Below are 18664 nucleotides of genomic sequence, written 5' to 3'. Positions count from 1 at the left end.
CTAACCGTGCAGCCCAGTGTTTTGGCCCAGAGCAACACACGCAGGAACAGTGGCAGCAGACACCAGTCTAAAATGGAGCAAAGCACTCCCTCATGTGCACACACATGTATGTGCACGCACACACACACACACACACACACACACACACACACACACACACACACACACACACACACACACACACATCCGCGTCCTTGGCAAGCTCCTCCGCGTGGAGGGCAAACCCAGACTAATTTGTGTTGATAAAAGAGACAGACTTCCAGCCTGCATTATTTACTCCTCAGCAAAGGATGGCCTTGTTCTCGGCTCCTTCTCCTTCCCGTCCTGTGTGGGTGAATGGCATCTCTTTGCCTGAGCTGAGACACTCGAGGTCTGGTGCAGCACAGCCCAGTGCTACATGAAAAGCACTCCTGCCGCTCGTGCGGCATCGGCTCAACACTGATGGATAAATATTTCATCTCCCCTTTCCCCTAGATGCAGGCGCTTTCAAAGCACTGACCGGGAAGCGTGATAAAAGCAGGGACTCTCGATGTCTTAGTGTTAACCAGGTGAATGGAAAAATGTAAAATTACATGCATATATATATATATATGGGTGTGGGAGAGGAAGTGGGTGTTCGTGGGGGTGGGAGAGGAGGTTTGTGTTATTGAGTGTGGGAGAGGGGGTGGGTGTTGTTGAGTGGGAGAGGGGTTGGGTGTGGGTGGGTGTAGGAGAGGGGGTGGGTGTGGGTGGGTGTAGGAGAGGGGGTGGGTGTGGGTGGGTGTAGGAGAGGGGGTGGGTGTGGGAGAGGGGTTGGGTCTGGGTGGGTGTAGGAGAGGGGGTGGTGTGGGTGGGTGTAGGAGAGGGGGTGGGTGTGGGAGAGGGGTTGGGTGTGTGGGTGTGGGAGAGGGGGTGGTGTGGGTGGGTGTAGGAGAGGGGGTGGGTGTGGGAGAGGGGTTGGGTCTGGGTGGGTGTAGGAGAGGGGGTGGGTGTGGGTGGGTGTAGGAGAGGGGGTGGGTGTGGGAGAGGGGTTGGGTGTGTGGGTGGGAGAGGGGGTGGTGTGGGTGGGTGTAGGAGAGGGGGTGGGTGTGGGAGAGGGGTTGGGTGTGTGGGTGTGGGAGAGGGGGTGGTGTGGGTGGGTGTAGGAGAGGGGGTGGGTGTGGGAGAGGGGTTGGGTGTGGGTGTGGGAGAGGGGGTGGGTGTGGGTGGGTGTAGGAGAGGGTGGGTGTGTGTGTGAGTGTGTTTGAGGGGGTGGGTGTGGGAGAGGGGTTTGGTGTGGGTGGGTGTAGGAGAGGGGGTGGGTGTGGGTGGGTGTGTTTGAGGGGGTGGGTGTGGGTGGGTGGGTGTGTGGAAATGCAGGTGTTTATGCTTATGTGGCTTTTAAAAAGTTACCTCATTGATTTAAAGGGCTCCCAGCAGATCAGCGTTCTGCTGTGTGTACACTATACAAGGTGGCGGCGCATGTGCTGCATCTGACCAGCGCTGCACTTTTCCTGCATGGGACCACAGGCTTCATTAGCATGGGCCGGGGACGCACGGGGACGACGTACACGGGTACAAGACGCTGATTTATTGCTTTGGCCCACTTTCCTCTCGCGGTGAGGGCTGCCATAATTGATTCGGACAGGTCTTCTCGCACCGAGGGTAAAAAGGCAGCAAAGCTTCACCCGGACTGTGATGAGGGGAAGGAGAACGCCATGCGGCTCCTCCCCGGCTCACGTTCGGAGTGCTGCGGACGTCTGCGCAATTATCCGCTAGTGTTTGATGAGCTAAAATAATTCCATCAAGGGTTTGTTGAAATCAATAAGGTGAGGGAGGACTCCACTTCAGCTCCTCGTTCTAAACACAATTTATAAGAATAATGTCCTCAGGTTGGTGCGCGTGTAACATTTATGACTGTGTAATCTCTCATGCAAAAGAGCGGACTTCAAGAGAGGGAGAATCAGCTGTTCCCCTCAACAGTTTTTTAACAGCACCAAGTCAAACGTAAATGTTAAAAATCATTTATTTTCATGTACTCAGAATTTCAGTTCCTGTGTATATCCCTTTGAACCCATAAAAAATATATGTACATGCTGAATTTCTGCTTTCTGGTCCACTAGTATCAACTCAGTGAAGAGGACACAAACATCAAACTCTTTCCCCCCCCCCGCACACACACACACACACACACACACACACACACACAGAGAGAGTGTCCATATTGGTATTCTGAGAGTGAGTTGAGTAAAAAAGGCAAGCATGAGTCACTTCCACCATACATACTGATTCTTCAATTAGAGGCAGAGAAACAGAGTGGATGCTTTTCTGTTCAGAACCATGGAGATTTGGAATGAGGTTTCTCATCGGACTACCATAACAACGCTGCACTGTGACATCTCCAGCCGTCTGAGGCTCTGAATGACCCTAATTAGTCTGCCCCCACTGGAGTATGTTACCTGGAATGCTCTCTAGAGCGCATTGCAACGACTGCCTCATGGTCCCACACGAGCAGCTCCGTTATATAACGCTTGTGTTGTACATTCACATATAACCTCTTTCTATAAAACCTACAACCCGTTCAACAACTTTCTGCTGATCCATGAGTGCATTTCGAATTTTTTAAAATATGCTGTATCATTAAACAGTTTATTGTTAAACAACAGGTTATCATTAAACAACAGCTCTTTGAAAAATCTAATTCGCCCCATTTTTCTCTTACCCCAAACAGAGTTAATAAGCCAGGGCATGTTTAGTATAGTTTTGGACATGATGTGCTCATAGCAAGCAGACTATTTAGAATGTTAAAAACCTGGAAATCATCACACATTTGCCTCAATCCATGTCGAGTTGTTAAGTAATTGCTGATGTTACTCTAAGAAGTTGCTAATGTGGTTTCTGATACTATATGACACTGTTATGAATTTTAAAAAATGGTGAATTAAACAATTCACACAGCAAATATTAGTACAGGAAAGCAGTACTAATGAAGCAGAAATTATATATGTGCCATTGTCCATTTTTCCTTGTTAGCTACATTAGTCTTGTAAAACCAGTGAAAAACTGAAGAAGCAACCTGAAGAAGCCAAACATATCTTGGCTGATGGACTACTTTTGGGGTAAGGGAAAATTGTGTAAATATGATTCTTCACCGAAGCTTTCCTTTAAATAAACGTGTTATTCCTCTGTAGTATGTAAACACAGAACCCCTCGGGAGCATCTACTGATACTGCTTTTTACAGAAACTCACAAAGGGCCATTGAAAGGCATGAGCAATCATCCAACAAACACACATTCATCCAAGCCCCAAATATACTCTTAACAGCACATCGGAAAGTTCCTAAAGGTTCTAGCATTAACCTGGCCGTGGGCAGCAGGCAGCCCGGCTCTGTAAGATGGTTTCATCATTCTAACTACATCCTGGACTCCCACACAAACCCTGCTCAGCAGTCTAACTGAGGCTACAGCTGTGCTGAGGAGAAAGATAAGGAAAACATTCAACCAAATCATTAAAAAGCATGCAAGCCCCATCAGATAATGGCACAAAATTTCAAACTCACAACGCTGATGGCTTCCACCAAAAGCAAACATTTAGCCTCCCCTGCCCCGTGTACTACTGCCTGAAACTTGTCAATTGGAGTGTATCGCCACTCTATTTTAAGGCCAGGAGCCCTCACAGTCCAGCTTACCTTCTGTGCAGTACTTTCCCTTGTAGCCGGTGTTGGTGCAGTCACACAGGACCTCGTCCTGATGGATGGAGCAGTATCCTCCATTGCTGCAGGGGCTCTGCTTGGTGCACAGATACTCCATGTCATTTTTCACCCCCTGGGCATCCAGGAGAACGGGAGGAGCCTCACCCAGCTTCAGGTTGGCAATCAGGCCCAGGAAGGGCGGCTCGTACTTCACGGTGCTGGAGGTCAGCGCGGACAGGCGGACGTCGGGCGGGATCCCCCCCACAAACAGGTCGCTGGCGACCACCATCTCCCTTCGCTTGGACTTGACCTCGGCGGCCTTGGACTCTCCGTCCATGGCCAGCGCCGTTCGGCGGTAGTCGCGTGTGAGCTGCACGCGGTGCCAGCGCTCGTCGCTGGCGCACGTCTCCAGGTGCAGGGAGGCCGGCTCGCCGCAGTGGATGGCAAAGCGTAGCAGCAGGCGCCTGTCACTGATCAGCAGCTCCAGGAAGTCGCAGTTGCCACCGTCGTCCAGGTAGAGCACCACGGCCTTGCTGATGTTGGTCTTCATGATGAAGCTCAGCTCGCCGACGCCTCCTGCCTCCCAGCGCCCATGGCGCACCCACTGGCCCGGCAGGCCGTCGAACTCCAGCGCCGCCGCCCACGGCGAGGCAGCCAGTAGCCCCAGCAGCAGCACCGCCGGCACCCACAGACACCTCCCGCTACACCTCCGCGCCCTCGTCATCATCTTCCTCGCGTGCTCCTAATCCCGTTTTTCTTATATTCCGTTCCTCTTAATCCACTGCAGAGGAGAGATTTATTCCCAGTGTAGCGTCTTAATGTATCTGGCTTTCTCGAAAATGGTGCTGTGGAAATAGGAAGGCCCCAATGCTAAAACCCCGTAGTATTTAACATTTTCTTTTGACTTGATTTTCCATACCGGTTCACCTCAGAGTATTCCCGTGGAGGTATACATGGGAGCGTTTACTCCGAAAAGCACACACACCACAAGTTGTTCGAAATCCAAGACTGATTTAATAACCTGCTGGATTCCACATGTTAAAGGATCGATGACTGGTTAGCTTTTTATTCTGTACTGGTTTGTGTGGAATTGGTGATGGGTCAAATGCATGATTTCCAGTCGTTTCAAGAGACAAGCAGCGTTCCACTGATCAAAGAGCCAGCCAAACAGGGACAGTTGCCATTCCCAAATTGTCTATTCCCCAGGACTCTGAAAGACACAAGCATGGAGAATCCTCATTAGCAAACAGACGCAGACAGCACCAAAACACCCTTTGAAGTCATAGTAAATTACCATTCTAAACATGTATGATCAAAGCAATGTTATTTGCAGTTCATCAAGGTAGTATTTTATTATGGTATCGGTTTAATCACACAGACAGAGACAGTGAAATCTCCACACATTTGGAAAGACCAAAAAACCCCCCAAAAAACCTAGCATTGTAACAGTTGACAGATTCCCTCATTTGATTTGCAAATTTCCATCAAATCACAGATGAACATTCACTGCATGGCACGGACTTTAGAAGAGGGGTGGAGGGGAGGCATGGCTCAGCGCTCTACAAGTTGTTTAATTTAATCAACACCTCTCCTCAAAGCCATACCTTGCACGCAGAGTGCTCTTTTTTTTTCTAAAGGGGACATGAAGATGGAGGTGGATGATAGATGTTATGGGTCCTAACAACAACGGCTGCATCAGACCTGCAAGGTGGATATTTGCTAATAAGGGATAGACTGCAGCATCCTGCTTGGAGAAGCTGAGGAAGACCCGGGATGTCCTGGCAGGTGATAAGGGCCAGGATCAGACAGGAAGAGGGGTGTGTACAACTGTCTGTGCATTCATCAACTCCAACAAACGGAGGTGCCTGTACAATAAAGGCAATGATACCAAGGCAATATGCACTCCACAAGCAGACAAAAATGAATTTGATCACACAAAATGCAGGCTTCATTTCTCATTTGCTTCTAATTAATTACTGTGATCACGCACAAGAGGACTTCTCAAAAGACCTTGAAAGTGATATCGGCACTTCTCTGTCTGGTGAATGGAGCTCCTCTTCACGAAAGAGACCTTCCTCCAAATGGTGGGAAAAGAGAATTAATTCCATTAAAAAAGAGAAGGGGTCTGCTTCCTCTAGACAAGCAATGTCAAAGGAAAAAATGAACTGGTGGACATAAACCAGAAGGCTAGCAACAGCACTGCATCCGAGAAAAGTCGTCAAATAAAAGGCTTGCCTTTCATGCTATTTTTTTTCTCCTGACTGTCACAAGATTAGTGACTAAATGTCCTCCCAGTGAGCTCCATGTAGGCTGCCACAGCAGTATGGCAGGTTCATCATAACCTCTGTGCATGGGGTGTGGGGGGGAGGGGTTAGGGAGGAGAGAAAAGACATTTCTGGAATACCTGGAATGAAAAGTAGTTCAATTTGGATCAAATTGCCTCCTGTGACAGTCAGATCTTTAGCAATTCAAATACCGTCAATGCAATTTCTTTTTTAACACTGGAAGCGGGCAGTGGGTTCTTAGGCACTGTGAAGCATTGCCATAAAAGTCACAGGAAGGCATCTTCTATAAGCTCACAAAATACTGTGTGAAACATGTATTATGCTCAGCATTTCCCCGGTTCCTCATCCTGAATAACAGCAGCCAGGGTCGGCACTGCTCTCGTTGGGTGCATTTCCTGTTTTAAACTCAGGAGATATGGTCTTAATGTACAGTGTAATTACTGCTCTGTTAATACCCAGGATGCCAAATAAAGACAAGTCCCCTGTTTTACTCTTTCTCCTTTTCTCTTTCTGCATTTCACACCTGCATTCTCTCTCTCTCTCTCTCTGTCTCTCTCTGTCTCTGTCTCTCCCTCTCTGTCTCTCCCTCTCTGTCTCTCTCTCTCTCTCTCTCCCTCTCTGTCTCTCCCTCTCTGTCTCTCTCTGTCTCTGTCTCTCTCTGTCTCTGTCTCTCCCTCTGTCTCTCCCTCTCTGTCTCTCTCTCTCTCTCCCTCTCTGTCTCTCTCTCTCTCCCTCTCTCTCTCTCCCTCTCTCTCTCTCCCTCCCTCTCTGTCTCTCTGTCTCTCTCTCCCTCTCTCTCTGTCTCTCTCTCTCCCTCTCCCTCTCTCTCTCTCCCTCTCTCTCTCTCCCTCTCTCTCTCTCTCCCTCTCTGTCTCTCTGTCTCTCTCTCCCTCTCTCTCTGTCTCTCTCTCTCCCTCTCCCTCTCTCTCTCTCCCTCTCTCTCCCCCTCCCTCGCCGCCTCTCCCTCTCCCTCTCCGTCTCTCCCTCTCCGTCTCTCCCTCTCCGTCTCTCCCTCTCCGTCTCCGTCTCTCTCTCTCTCTCTCTGTGTCTCTCCCTCTCTGTCTCTCTCCCTCTCTGTCTCTCTCTCTCTGTCTCTCTCTCTCTGTCTCTCCCACTCTCCCTCTCTCTCTCTCTCGCTTTCTCTCTCTCTGCAGGCTTTGTCATTAAGGTCATTATCTGCCCTTGAGCATGATGCATCACTTCACCATGGAGCGTAATGATAAGTAGAGGCAGCGAGTGTAGCACCAGACCTAACAAACCCCTCTGTGTGTTTCCATGTACTCATGGTGGTGGTGGTGGAGAATTCTTCAACACACTATTATCAGCCTCGCTAAAAAGCCTCGTACCCAAGTCAATATTACTGCATAGCAAAGATGTCAAAACAGCAATAATAATGGATTCTACATTTACATAGAATGTTGGTCAGCACAGCAAAGAAGTGAGAGCTAGACAGGGCTCCACATGCAAGCAAACACTTTCTAAATTCAACTGGCACTTTTTGTCATGCTTATATTTAAGGATCAAACTCCAGTAAGTGCATTTATTTATATGGTGCATTTAATTAGTGCATATATTTATAATTACCAATTATGGTTCTGCCTGACATTCTATCTTTCCCATGTTCCTTTTAATTACCCGGATCAAATCCGCATAATTAAAAAACAGAGGCTTCCTCAATCACCCACTCACTAGAAATGACTGTTCCAGAGAAATCTGTCCTCATAAATGGAAGCCAGAACAGCTTCAATGTGTGAATAGCAGAGGGTTTGTTTTAGTGGCATTGATATTAAAATCTCACAGCCCATATAATAAGTGATAATTGAAATGAGGAAGTGCATGTGAGTGGCTGCACTGGGAGAGCTGGAGCCCTCTTGCTCAGGCATAGATGGCTGCTGTCCATTCAGCACCACCACTGCAACCAGCAGAAAACAGCACCATGGACAGCTCCCAACCACTGCACGGAGCTGAGCGAGAGTGAAGCATAAGATGAGACTTCCATATGACTGGGCTAACTCCCCCTACGTGCAATGGTGGAAGAGTTTTAAAAAAAAGAAAGCAACACAACAGGATGCAATCGCTTTTGGCTTGGTGTCGGCAGCCTGACTGTGATCGGACCTTTCTGCTTTGCTCTCTATAGAACACCTGCCCTCCTTCACCGGGAGCTCTCGCTGGACATGGACTGTTGACTGTGAGTATCACCGGGTAACATATCCACAGCATTTAAGTACATTTTCATGTCGATCAGCTTTCATCCAACATCATCCAGGTTTTTCTTGTTGATTTTGAATGTGCTGCGAATTCTAATCCCATTAATCCCCACACTAATTATAGTACAACCACTGCTGTGGAATTAAAGATGAAACAGACAACTCAACTCACTGCAGGCCTAAATAATATCGAACAAACACACCGAACTCTTGCGGTTGAAAGCACTTAAAGGATAAATATTGTTTTTAAAGGCACAATAAGGGATTGCCATTCTCCTCTTGTCCTCGCATAATCGCTGCACCCAGTTAAACAGTACCGGTGCCCAGGGAGAAGGGGAAGCACCATGGGGGTGCTGCTCCAGAAGAATGGGGTCTTCACGAGCATTCATAAATAAGCCCATGCAAAAGTGGCCGCATGAAAGAGCCTCTCTGCGAATACCGAGAGAACGCTGGTAAGTCCATTCCCCCCGAGAGACGGCCTGAAATGAAGGAGGTTTTTAATGCGAGTTGGAATGAAACGGAAATTATATGAGAGGATGTGTCTGAGAAGAAGAGAGGGGGTAGAGAGCATGAGAGAGAGAGACAGAGAGACCTAGGGAGGGAGAAAGAGAGAAAAGATGTCTTTAATTCAACCCACAGGAGGCAACAATAAAATTATTGATATAGTGCATAAAACACAAATCTTATTAGCGGTGCACAGCTTGTAATGACATCAGGATAGGTGTTCTAAATGAGCACCACTGTCAATAATTCAGATAGCGAGCCAAAATTTAGAGCACCAGAAAATGTATACACCTACTCTGAGCAGGAAACGAGAAGACATTTCTTCTAAAGAAAGAGCTCAAAGAACATGGAGGAGGAGAGTGGAGAAACTGGGGTGGCACCCTTGTTTTGACTGACACATTTCTCCATAACAACTGTACGGACTACCCAATGACAAGGTGTCAAGTGTGCAAGAGGGGGAAACACACCACTGCAGGTACTGCATTGCTGCTACACTTTCCCTGTGTGTAGGCGGAGGGGTAAGATGCATTCATGCAAGGAGGAAGCACTGCACATGTAACATGCTGCTGTTTCAAAATCCTCTCTGGTAGAAAGTCATCAAGCTCTGACTATGTGCGTGTGTGTGCACTCGCTCAGGTATTTGTGTGCGCGTGCTTGTTTGTCTGCATTCACATGCATTTGTGTGTGTGTGTATGTGTGTGTTTGTTGAATTCTTCAGCATACTGCAGAGTTGGCAAAAAACAAAAAAAAAACAAAAACAACCCACTGGAAATATCTGCTGTAGAATTCTGTTATTTGTCATTTTGCAGAGAGAAGGTAAGAGTTTAATCTTCATCATGCCTCTTTTCCCATAGTCTCCCCAGGCAGGGAGGTGGAGAGGGAGAGCCAGGGGAGGCCAGGGCAGTGGAGGAGAGTGCAGTGTCCACAGATGGAGGGGCCTCCAGAGACCTGGGCCGGATGTAGCGCGGTGCAAGTGCAGAGGGGGCAGGAGGGTCAAGGCAAAGCAGATACACCATGCATACCTGCTCAAATCCTGGGGGACTCTCTCATTCCTTGCTCTCATTGGTCATTTGCAGAGGCCAGAGAGAAGCCAGCATAACGCAGGAGCCCGGCTAAGCATAAATAAAGCCAACCTCACAGGTTCTGGTTGCAAAATAACATGAATGAACAGTGCCTCAAAAATGCTGCTATTTCACATAACAGTAATATAAGGATCTGCTATGGAAAGAAACAGGAAAAGATCTCAAATCGTGTACCAAGCAATATATTGCTGCGTGGTTCACTCAAAGCAATTCCCTTGCACACTGCTTCAGCAAAACCAGCACTTCCTTAAACGGACGAGAACAAGCCGTTCCGTTCGTAATCAGATCAATATGTGTTCTCAACGCCTCACAATGGATGGCAGACGTGAAAGCATCAGGCCTTGAGCAAATTGAACGCAAAGGAAATCAATCCAGGAAAGATCAACAGCTCTGACGAGCGAGCGAGGGTCTTTAAATAAGCTCCTCCAGCCAGCATATTGCCACCAGCTGGGCCCTCTGAGCCTGTCTGGAACACGCCTTGCCAAAATTGCTCCACAAATTCCCTGCTATGCATTCCCTGCTTACTGGTTTCGATACATATGACGTGGGTGGTCACATCAACACACCTCTTCCCTTTGTGTCCTGCACGTTTGCTCCCTGTAGCGGTGAGGCACAGTGACACAGTAGAGCTCTCGCTGTCTCATGCTGCACTCAAGCAACTACATATTCCCAACATGAAGCTAAGGGTGACTATAGCAGCGCTTTTCACTGCTATTGTAACATGTACGAGTGCAGGTCACAACAGGACTTTTTTTTTTTTCCCCCTTTCATCAGAGCAATAACAACAGGCCGTAGAATTGCTGAGGTCCACACAGGCGACCAGCGATCAAGAAGAATGTGATCCAGCAAAGCAGACATTCCCTGGGCTCTCACTGCTGGAACAGCTGAACTGATCAATCACACCAGTAATGAAAATCATTGAAAACACTCTCTTCCCACCAAACCCACTGGACTCTGGAGCCGGTCTCGCCAGGCCAGGCCAGCTCGCCGTGGACCGTGCCCGGCTCCGTCTCTCTCTGCGGGATGAGAGGGGGTGGGGGTTGGGGGCAGCCCGCCTCTACGGATTCCTGGGCAGAGGAGGCCCGTGCACAATCACACCAGGCTCTCCAGACGCGCAGATGTGCTGACGCAGGCCAAACGGCAGGCCGGACACCGCCGCTGACACAAATACAGAAGGCCAAGGGAATAGCACGTTCACAACACACACGCAGGAAAATGCATAGAAGAGAACAAATATGCACACACAATCAAAACAAGAAAACAGAAGTGTGCGTGCACACGCATAGACATGCACACGTACACACGTAAAGCAAGAAATACACAAGCCCAAATTAGGAAAACTGCCACAGAAGCAAGAACCAGACACAAGTAGCAGACCTGAGGGGGGCAAAAAAGGGCAAAACAAGTCTGAAATGGGGAAATGACGTGTGGTTTATAAGGAGAAAAGAGTGGCTGGTTTATGTTCTTGCACTGTATGCAGAGGATGGGATACTGTGTTAACACATACACACAGCAGCACCATGAATAGATAGCACATAAGGTCACAGCCAGCGACAGTGACTAATGGCCTCGGATGGTGACAAGCCGGAGTTTTCGGGAGCAATGCCATATGTGATTAATCAAAACGCTGCATATGTAAGGAAACGCTCCACACAGCTTCACGCTCGTCTCCATTATCTCAGAGACGGGGTTAATGCCGCCGACAGCAGCTACGATCTTGTGACGAAAGAGTCAAAAAAAAAAACAAAAAAAACCCGCTCCATCATGCAAACAAAAACATCCGATGAGTCAGAGAGGAGTCATTTTAGAATGCTCTCAACCCTGTGGAAGACGCCTTAAAGTAACGTTTTTCCCTTCAGTAGCATGATGTATCAGTCGAGAAGAGAAACAAGCGAACATGCTTCACACCAAATTAAGATTAAATGTATGTACAGCGCCAAATGGATTATACAAACCGACCCCAAAAAAAAATAAAGAATTAATTAAAGGCTAAGGCATTATTATGTATCCAATTGTTCCACTAATAGAAAAGAGAAGCGTCTGCATGAACAGAAACCTAATCTCGTTAATAAGCAACTCGACTTCAGAAGCACCTCGGCGAATGGAGGCGAGGAAGACGGAGGAACGGCGGCGGAAGGTGGTCTTTTCAGAGCGTGCAGGAGCATGAAATTAATAGGACATTAGCCAGAATAAAGGCGAACTTTCAAATGGACGTTCGAGCTGCACCAGCAAGCAGAGGGCCGGGGCAGACACAGAGGGGAGGGGGAGGAGCCATCAGTCAGAGCTTTAATTTAGTCCGCCAAACAATACAGCACCTCGCAGCCACCTTGTGTGAAAGGGACAGACAATCTACAGCTAATTCAGTTTATCAAAGTCGGCCAGAATCTCAGAGCTGCTTATGGAGAGAGCCATTAACAGCAGCTTCGCGTCTGCCTCGTCTCTTAGTGGTTCGTTATCGCTGCCGTTGAATTGCAGGCACGTAGAATGCACAGGGAATGTGTTAAAAACAACACTCAGAAGGTGCGCTGCTCGTTATTGGTTTCACCTTATTCTCCCATCGCTGGCTCGCTACGTTGTGTTTATCGTGAATGATTCAGAGGGCGTCCATGACTTTCTACTTAATATCCTTTCCGACGTGCATGACAAAGTGGTTTAGGCAGACAGCCGTGTGTGTGTGTAAACTCCCGGAGAAGGCGCATCGTATCTAGTGATGATGCTCTAATTGACGTACAAGATATCTTTAGATGCGACTGTCAGTCACATTGCATGGACGTGTTTCGCGGGTCTCCCCACGGTTGTGACGAGCCTCAACTGCGGGGCCTCGCCTGCAGGCGGCGGGCTGTTGTTTAGGTAAACCTGGGTGAACCGATGCGCGAAAACGTCCGCCCGCTTCACGTTACAACACCGGTGACGCGTTTATTCGGGGTCACTTGCGCGGTTAGGACATTAATTAGCGCGCACATACACCCTCAGCCGACCCAACAACAAGGAAACCGGTGCACAACAGCGAAACGACCCAACGCTCTTCTCCCTTCCACATCGGTAGGGAAAAAAAAAAAGATTAGCACGTGGCTGGGAGCCAACACACCCTGCCTGGCTGTGGAGACAGAGTGACCCAACACTCATAAATTATTCCACTCTTGGCCCTGGCCACCTGTGCAGGGGCACGGCGAGGACATCGAGCTGCCCTCTGCTGCAACCTCATGATGTGGCACACACACACACAGACACACACACAGACACACACACAGACACACACACAGACACACACACACACACACACACACACACACACAGGTCCAGAGCCACAGGAGGCAGTCTGCACACATTCCCCACACACCTGCACCAAATGACCTTGGGAGGGAGGAGAGGAGAAAGGAACGCTAGGCTCCATGTCCCAGATGAAACAGGCATAGAGCCCCCCGCCATCTCCGCACGGTCTCATATGGCTGGGATCTGTTTGACAGCATGGCCTCGCCAGCCAAAACGCCAAGTAGGCCTGGATTCCATTACAGCTACCCGGGATTAAACAATACGGGTCCGTGATTTAACTCTCATTATTGACAAGCCCCCTTCAGTGTTTATACTTTAGACCAAATGTTCCCTAAACTGCACTTTTAATTCATCATCCAATGCTAGATGACTCCATTACTGCAATGGTGCGCTAGGCATTCCCTGGAATACGTGCGGTTGCTAGAATATTCTACGAGCTGTGCCTTCCATTTAAATTTATGAGAAGGTTTCCCTCCTCAAAAATGAAAGAATAACACAGAGCCGGTCTTTCAGAGACGGCGCGGTCCCTCCCTCAGAACGCAGAAGGGAAGAGGGCTGGTGCAATTTCCTTAAAACTGCGCACATATGGAGTGACGAGCCTGACAAATCCTCCTGCATCCTCCTGCATCCTCTGCATGAAAGCAAGTTATGTTGGAAGAATTCAATTAGAAACCAGTAACGAATCTAGCCTCCATTGGAACAAAAACGCAAATCCACCACTCCCAGGTTTTAAAAAGTGACCCCAGCTGACTAAATATTTACTCTGAAAAAGTGCTACTAAAACGGACGCGTTCGACGCCATTTTTGCAGCTAGTGGGTTTTTTTTTTCTTCTCACACGTGCCCCGCAGCAAGTGCTGTTTCCGCTCAGCTGCAACCAAGCAGTACATGGAGCATTTCGCCTCCTGCTGCTCCTCTGTAGGAGCCTGATGTAGATTGGAACGCAGCCTATACCGAACCTCCGCCAGGCTAGATCACCGCCAGGATCTTGCAGTACTCATTAAAACGAGAGGGAGGTGGTGGTGGGGGGTGGGGGGTGGTGGGTGGGGGTCCGATAGCACGGATTCACTGAGCAGAACCTCCATCTCCAAGCGAAATCCATCCTTGCGTCGATGCACTCGGCCGTCCAGGAGACCAATGCCTGGGGTTCAATTAGCGCAGAGTCCGGTTTCAGGATGCTGCCCGCGAGAGACGATGGCGACGACGGGGAAAGAAGTGTGTGGGAATGGGAGCACCGGTAACGTGGAGCAGAGCATGCAGTATTCATGAGTCCGAGGGCGGGATGCCCTGCAGATGAGGGTGGAAGTTCAAGCGGTCGCAAGGGCGTCTGGCGAGGAGTGCCAGCCCTTCAGATAAAGCGGGAGTGGGCTGCACAGAGAAATGCAACTCTTACAGCCTAATCACGTTAGACGGAGGTGTGTGTGAAGGTCCTCGGGGAGTGTTAACTGGATCCTGCTCTTGGGCCTCGTCAGGGCCCTCCTCCTTATTACTGCTCTTAATTACTCAGAGATGAAGACACAGTGAGAGCTTCACACCTGCACTGGGCCCTCCCTGAGTAGGAAGCACGGTTGTGCCCATGTCCCATGCTGTAATAGTGAATAAGAACCACCAGTAGTTCATCATTAAAGCTCATATATGAAGAACAGCATAAAATATTATATACAGATAAAGATTGTACTTTGTGTGTGTGTGTGTGTGTGTGTGTGTGTATATATATTGTTAGAAACATTGCAGGTGCAGTCATCCACCAACTCTAATTTAACACAAAATACCTCATTGATCTTATTCTCATTAATAGACCAGAGAACTCAATAATAGGCTTTTTGTCCTTTTGTTAGCATTGGAAGTCAGTCCAGTCATCTTCCAACATGGATGTCAGAGACTCAAGGGTGGATTCACAGGAAGACACAGAGGAGTACGGCACAAGGCAACAGGTCCACGGGGAGATGCTTAATGCCAGGCACAGTGCCTGTGATGCATGCCGGAGGCTTCAACCAGCGACATTAATGGACCAACTGACCAATCTCCATGGCTTGTCACGTCTCACTTCGATTTAGTTTTTTTGGGTTTTTTTCTTTTTTGCAAAAACTTTAAACAAGAACAAATGTAAAAAGTTGTAGGTAGTCCATACCACATAAAATGTTTTATCTAATCTTAAACACTGAGTTCAAAGATTAAGTGATTCAGTCTCCCGATCCTCATCTGCGAGACTGTTCCAAAGCAGCAGGGCTCACACCCCTGCTGTGATTCTCACCACAGGCACTGGGAGTGTGTGTGTGTGTGTGTGTGAGGAAATCTGTCTCTGTGAGGATCTCTGTGTCACTGAGACTATTGGAGGAGCACTAATAATCCAAAACATCATTTACATACAGAGAGAGCTCAAACAGGGATGCTGAACCTGGATCATTCTTCTGGAATTTGTTCCCAAGCTCCAGTGTTGAGAGGCCCGCCACAGAGCTCAATGAAGATCTGTACAGCAGTAGTATTATGCTTTTAAAAAAATAAATAAATAAATAAATATTTAAAAAAGATATATATATATATATATATATATATATATATATATATATATATATATATATATATATATATATATATATATATATATATATATATATATATATATATAAAAGAAGGGTAGATTCTTTAGTGATACAGCAGATGTTTTTTGTAGTTTTTGGTCCTTATCAATTTCAAATCCTTGCTGTAGTCAGCCAACATACTATGAGAAAAATATGTAGATATCAACTTCTAACATGACACTTAGTCATCATTATCCTATAACTTTCACCAGAGAAAATTACAAGAAAAATGAAAACCCAGTCAGTGATTGCCACAAAAAGATAAGTTTCAAACTTCAAATGTACAGAATTTCTTTCAGGAATTCAGTCTGTGTGGTGTGTGTTTCTTTTATGCTGTGTGGAGAATCAAATCTGCAGTTCTTATGTGTGTTTACCTGTGTGGGTGGGAAAAACACTGCTCATAAAAACCTCACAGCCCAAAAAGACTTATTAAATTATTTATTTCTGTTTCAATTCACCTGTCCAATCCAATGTAGCTTGGATCTGAGATGAAACGCTGTCCCTGGTACAATGTTAACAGGCAGGCCTTTATACTGCATTCAAACATATGCACATGCTCACATCTTTTTTACTCTCTGAGAGCCGTGAGTGATGGCGGAAATAATGCGGAACAATAAATTTTTTGGGGGAGGGGTGGTGTGAGGGGGATATTTAAAGCTCTGCTGAATTAACGCTGAATTCAGGCCTCGTGTGATAGAAGGACGGTAAGCGAGGCTCGTTCCTGTCTTTTCTCAGCTTGACCGCACCACTTCAAGAGCCGGGGTGGACGCGCTGGAAATATAACCGCCCCATCTGAGCCGAGGTCTTGAGGGAACGTTCCTCATTATGATGCCTTATGAAGGTATATGGCCCCTTTATCTGAAACACCTTCTATCACAGCTAATCGCACTCATGTAGGCCTTTTATAGTTCACCGCACAATTCATAACACAGCCTAGGACCCATGTTTTTAAGTTAACCTGAAGTACTGCATTCTGCCAACGTATGGCAAATGGAAAAGAAAATTAGAAGTTTAGTTAACAGCCATGAAGGTCTACACTAGCTGCCTGATATGAATATTGTGATTAATGGTTGAGCAATTCAACCATTAAATGCCTGCGAAGTCTGTTTGAGGTCTGACATGGACTAAGGGGGCCACTGAAGTGAAGTGGCCTACCTGAGGTGAATAAGTCGAGAAATTGCGATGGCGAGTAATTACTGAGCATAATTTCAGCAGTGAGGCCTTAAGCATGGCCTAGCTTGTTCAGCCAGGGCGGAACCAAGCTCAGGTGAGCTTTTACAGCCCTGCTTGAGGGACACAGTTGATGCATGTGTACCGGGTGATGCGTATCAGTGGACCACGTTCATTGCTGAATATGAAGATCACTCAACACGGGAAAGCTGCGTTAGCTTTACATTACTCAACATAAAGCACCTTATCATAGGCCAGCCAGATATTGGTGGGGATTCAGCGGAAATTTCCGCAAAAAGCAAATCTTGTTATGCATTTGACAGCGCAAACAGAATAATCAATTAGCATTCTCACCAGCAATTCATGATTATGTATAGTACAGTATCAGTTTAGAATGAGATGGATCAATATTCAGCGGCAGTGTGATAAAGCATTAATTATCTCATGCTCCAGTTTAGCACATGGATTTGAGCCTCTGCACAGAACGCCATTTTTTCCACCATTTTCTGGGGCAAGATTTACATAACCACTCCAAAATATCTTTATTTTCATCATCTTTGTCAGACGCAGACACAGAAATATCTATTCTGGCATTAACCCAGAATTTTCATATTGATGAATCACCACCGACGAGGGGTATTGTTGTCCGTCACTTTACTATGCATGACTGAGTTTGCATTAACCAGTGTGAATTGCATCTGAAAGCGAGCGGACCCTCACGGCCACGCAGGAATTGCTTATTTACAGAGCCTTAGTGCAGAAATGGCTACCTCGCTGCCACACGGAGTCTCTCACTTGCACTCAGACATCCTCCGGATCAAAGGCAGTCGGGAATTCACATGTGCTGATATCTTAGTTAGATGGTGCACCCTGCACAGGGGTCATGAACTCCCCACTGAGTATGAGACCTAGATCCCTCTGTCAGGCAGTTAATCCAGCTCCTCCTCCTCCTCCTCTCTCTCTCTGTCTGTCTCTCTCTGTCTCTCTCTGTCTCACGCATGCGCCCACCTCTCTCACCCCTCTTGCACTCTCTCGTGACTTCACGGACCGCAGGAATCTCTGGAGGCCACTCACAAATCCGCATCTCCTCACCAAGCTGGAGCTCTGTAGCCTTTCAGAGCTTTGAAGGGAAGGAGAGTACAAACACACACACACAAACACACACACACACACACACACACACACACACACACACACACACACAACAAAAAAGTGCCAAGAGTCAAATAATAGAACGGAGAAAAAAGGAGACGCAGAAGGAGTGTCGGCCTGGCTCACAAAAGCGTGCTAATGCCTTTAGACCAAGACAGAGGTGGCGAGAAAGAAGCGTGGGTCACTGTTGCTTCAAGCGCGATTAAGATTCATTTTAGCCCATCCTTGAGCTAAAAATGCCCGCTGCTGTTTGACGGCGCCAAGCGTGGTGTGCGAGGCGGAGAACGGTAATCAGTTGTACTGTGGGAGGTGGATGCCACCCTGCCGAGCCACGTTGGTGCCCATATTGTGTGGGAGTAACACGAAACCCGGTAGCGACGTGACGCCGCTGTCCACACCCGAGTTCCGAGCTGCATGACGGAGGCGGCTCCCCGCGCCGGGGCTCATTCAGACACGCTCCGTGTGGACGTCACACAGACACGGCGGCAACGTGCGACAGGTCTCGGAGCTGACGGCGTCCTCAGCTGAAGACGCTCCGCACAGAGGCTCCTCTCTGTTCACCGCGGATTTAATTTTGTTATTTAAATGAGCGCATCTGCTCTCGGTGCGCCGTTTCATTCAAAGCGAACTAATTGAATGGATCAAATGACTCCGTAATTCAAGTGCGGTCATGCTTAATACTCTGTTTTCAATCGATCTTCAAGTGTATTCTGGATATTCCGGGTGCAGGGCTTAGGGGTCTAGTGACAGAATGAACGTTA

At 47.7% G+C, this 18664-nt stretch overlaps 1 protein-coding gene across 9 annotated transcripts in view; it reads right to left on the bottom strand.

The window, feature by feature from the left end:
* The window catches only part of nrxn2a (neurexin 2a), a 213227-nt gene that overhangs the window by 179768 nt on the left and 14795 nt on the right, over positions 1-18664 (bottom strand). For all 9 annotated transcript variants that reach the window (XM_081718682.1, XM_081718681.1, XM_081718680.1 and 6 more), the window contains exon 2: positions 3648-4860. In XM_081718682.1, coding sequence (XP_081574808.1) covers positions 3648-4377 — 730 coding nt within the window. In that variant the 5' untranslated portion in view covers positions 4378-4860. The remainder of the gene's footprint in view (positions 1-3647; positions 4861-18664) is intronic.

This window comes from Electrophorus electricus, chromosome 8, assembly GCF_041902795.1.
Source record: "Electrophorus electricus isolate QZ-2024a chromosome 8, ASM4190279v1, whole genome shotgun sequence".
In the NCBI taxonomy this organism is placed as follows: Eukaryota; Metazoa; Chordata; class Actinopteri; order Gymnotiformes; family Gymnotidae; genus Electrophorus; species Electrophorus electricus.
The sequence above is the reverse complement of the archived record's forward strand: the minus strand, read 5'-3'. Positions and strand labels throughout refer to the sequence as shown.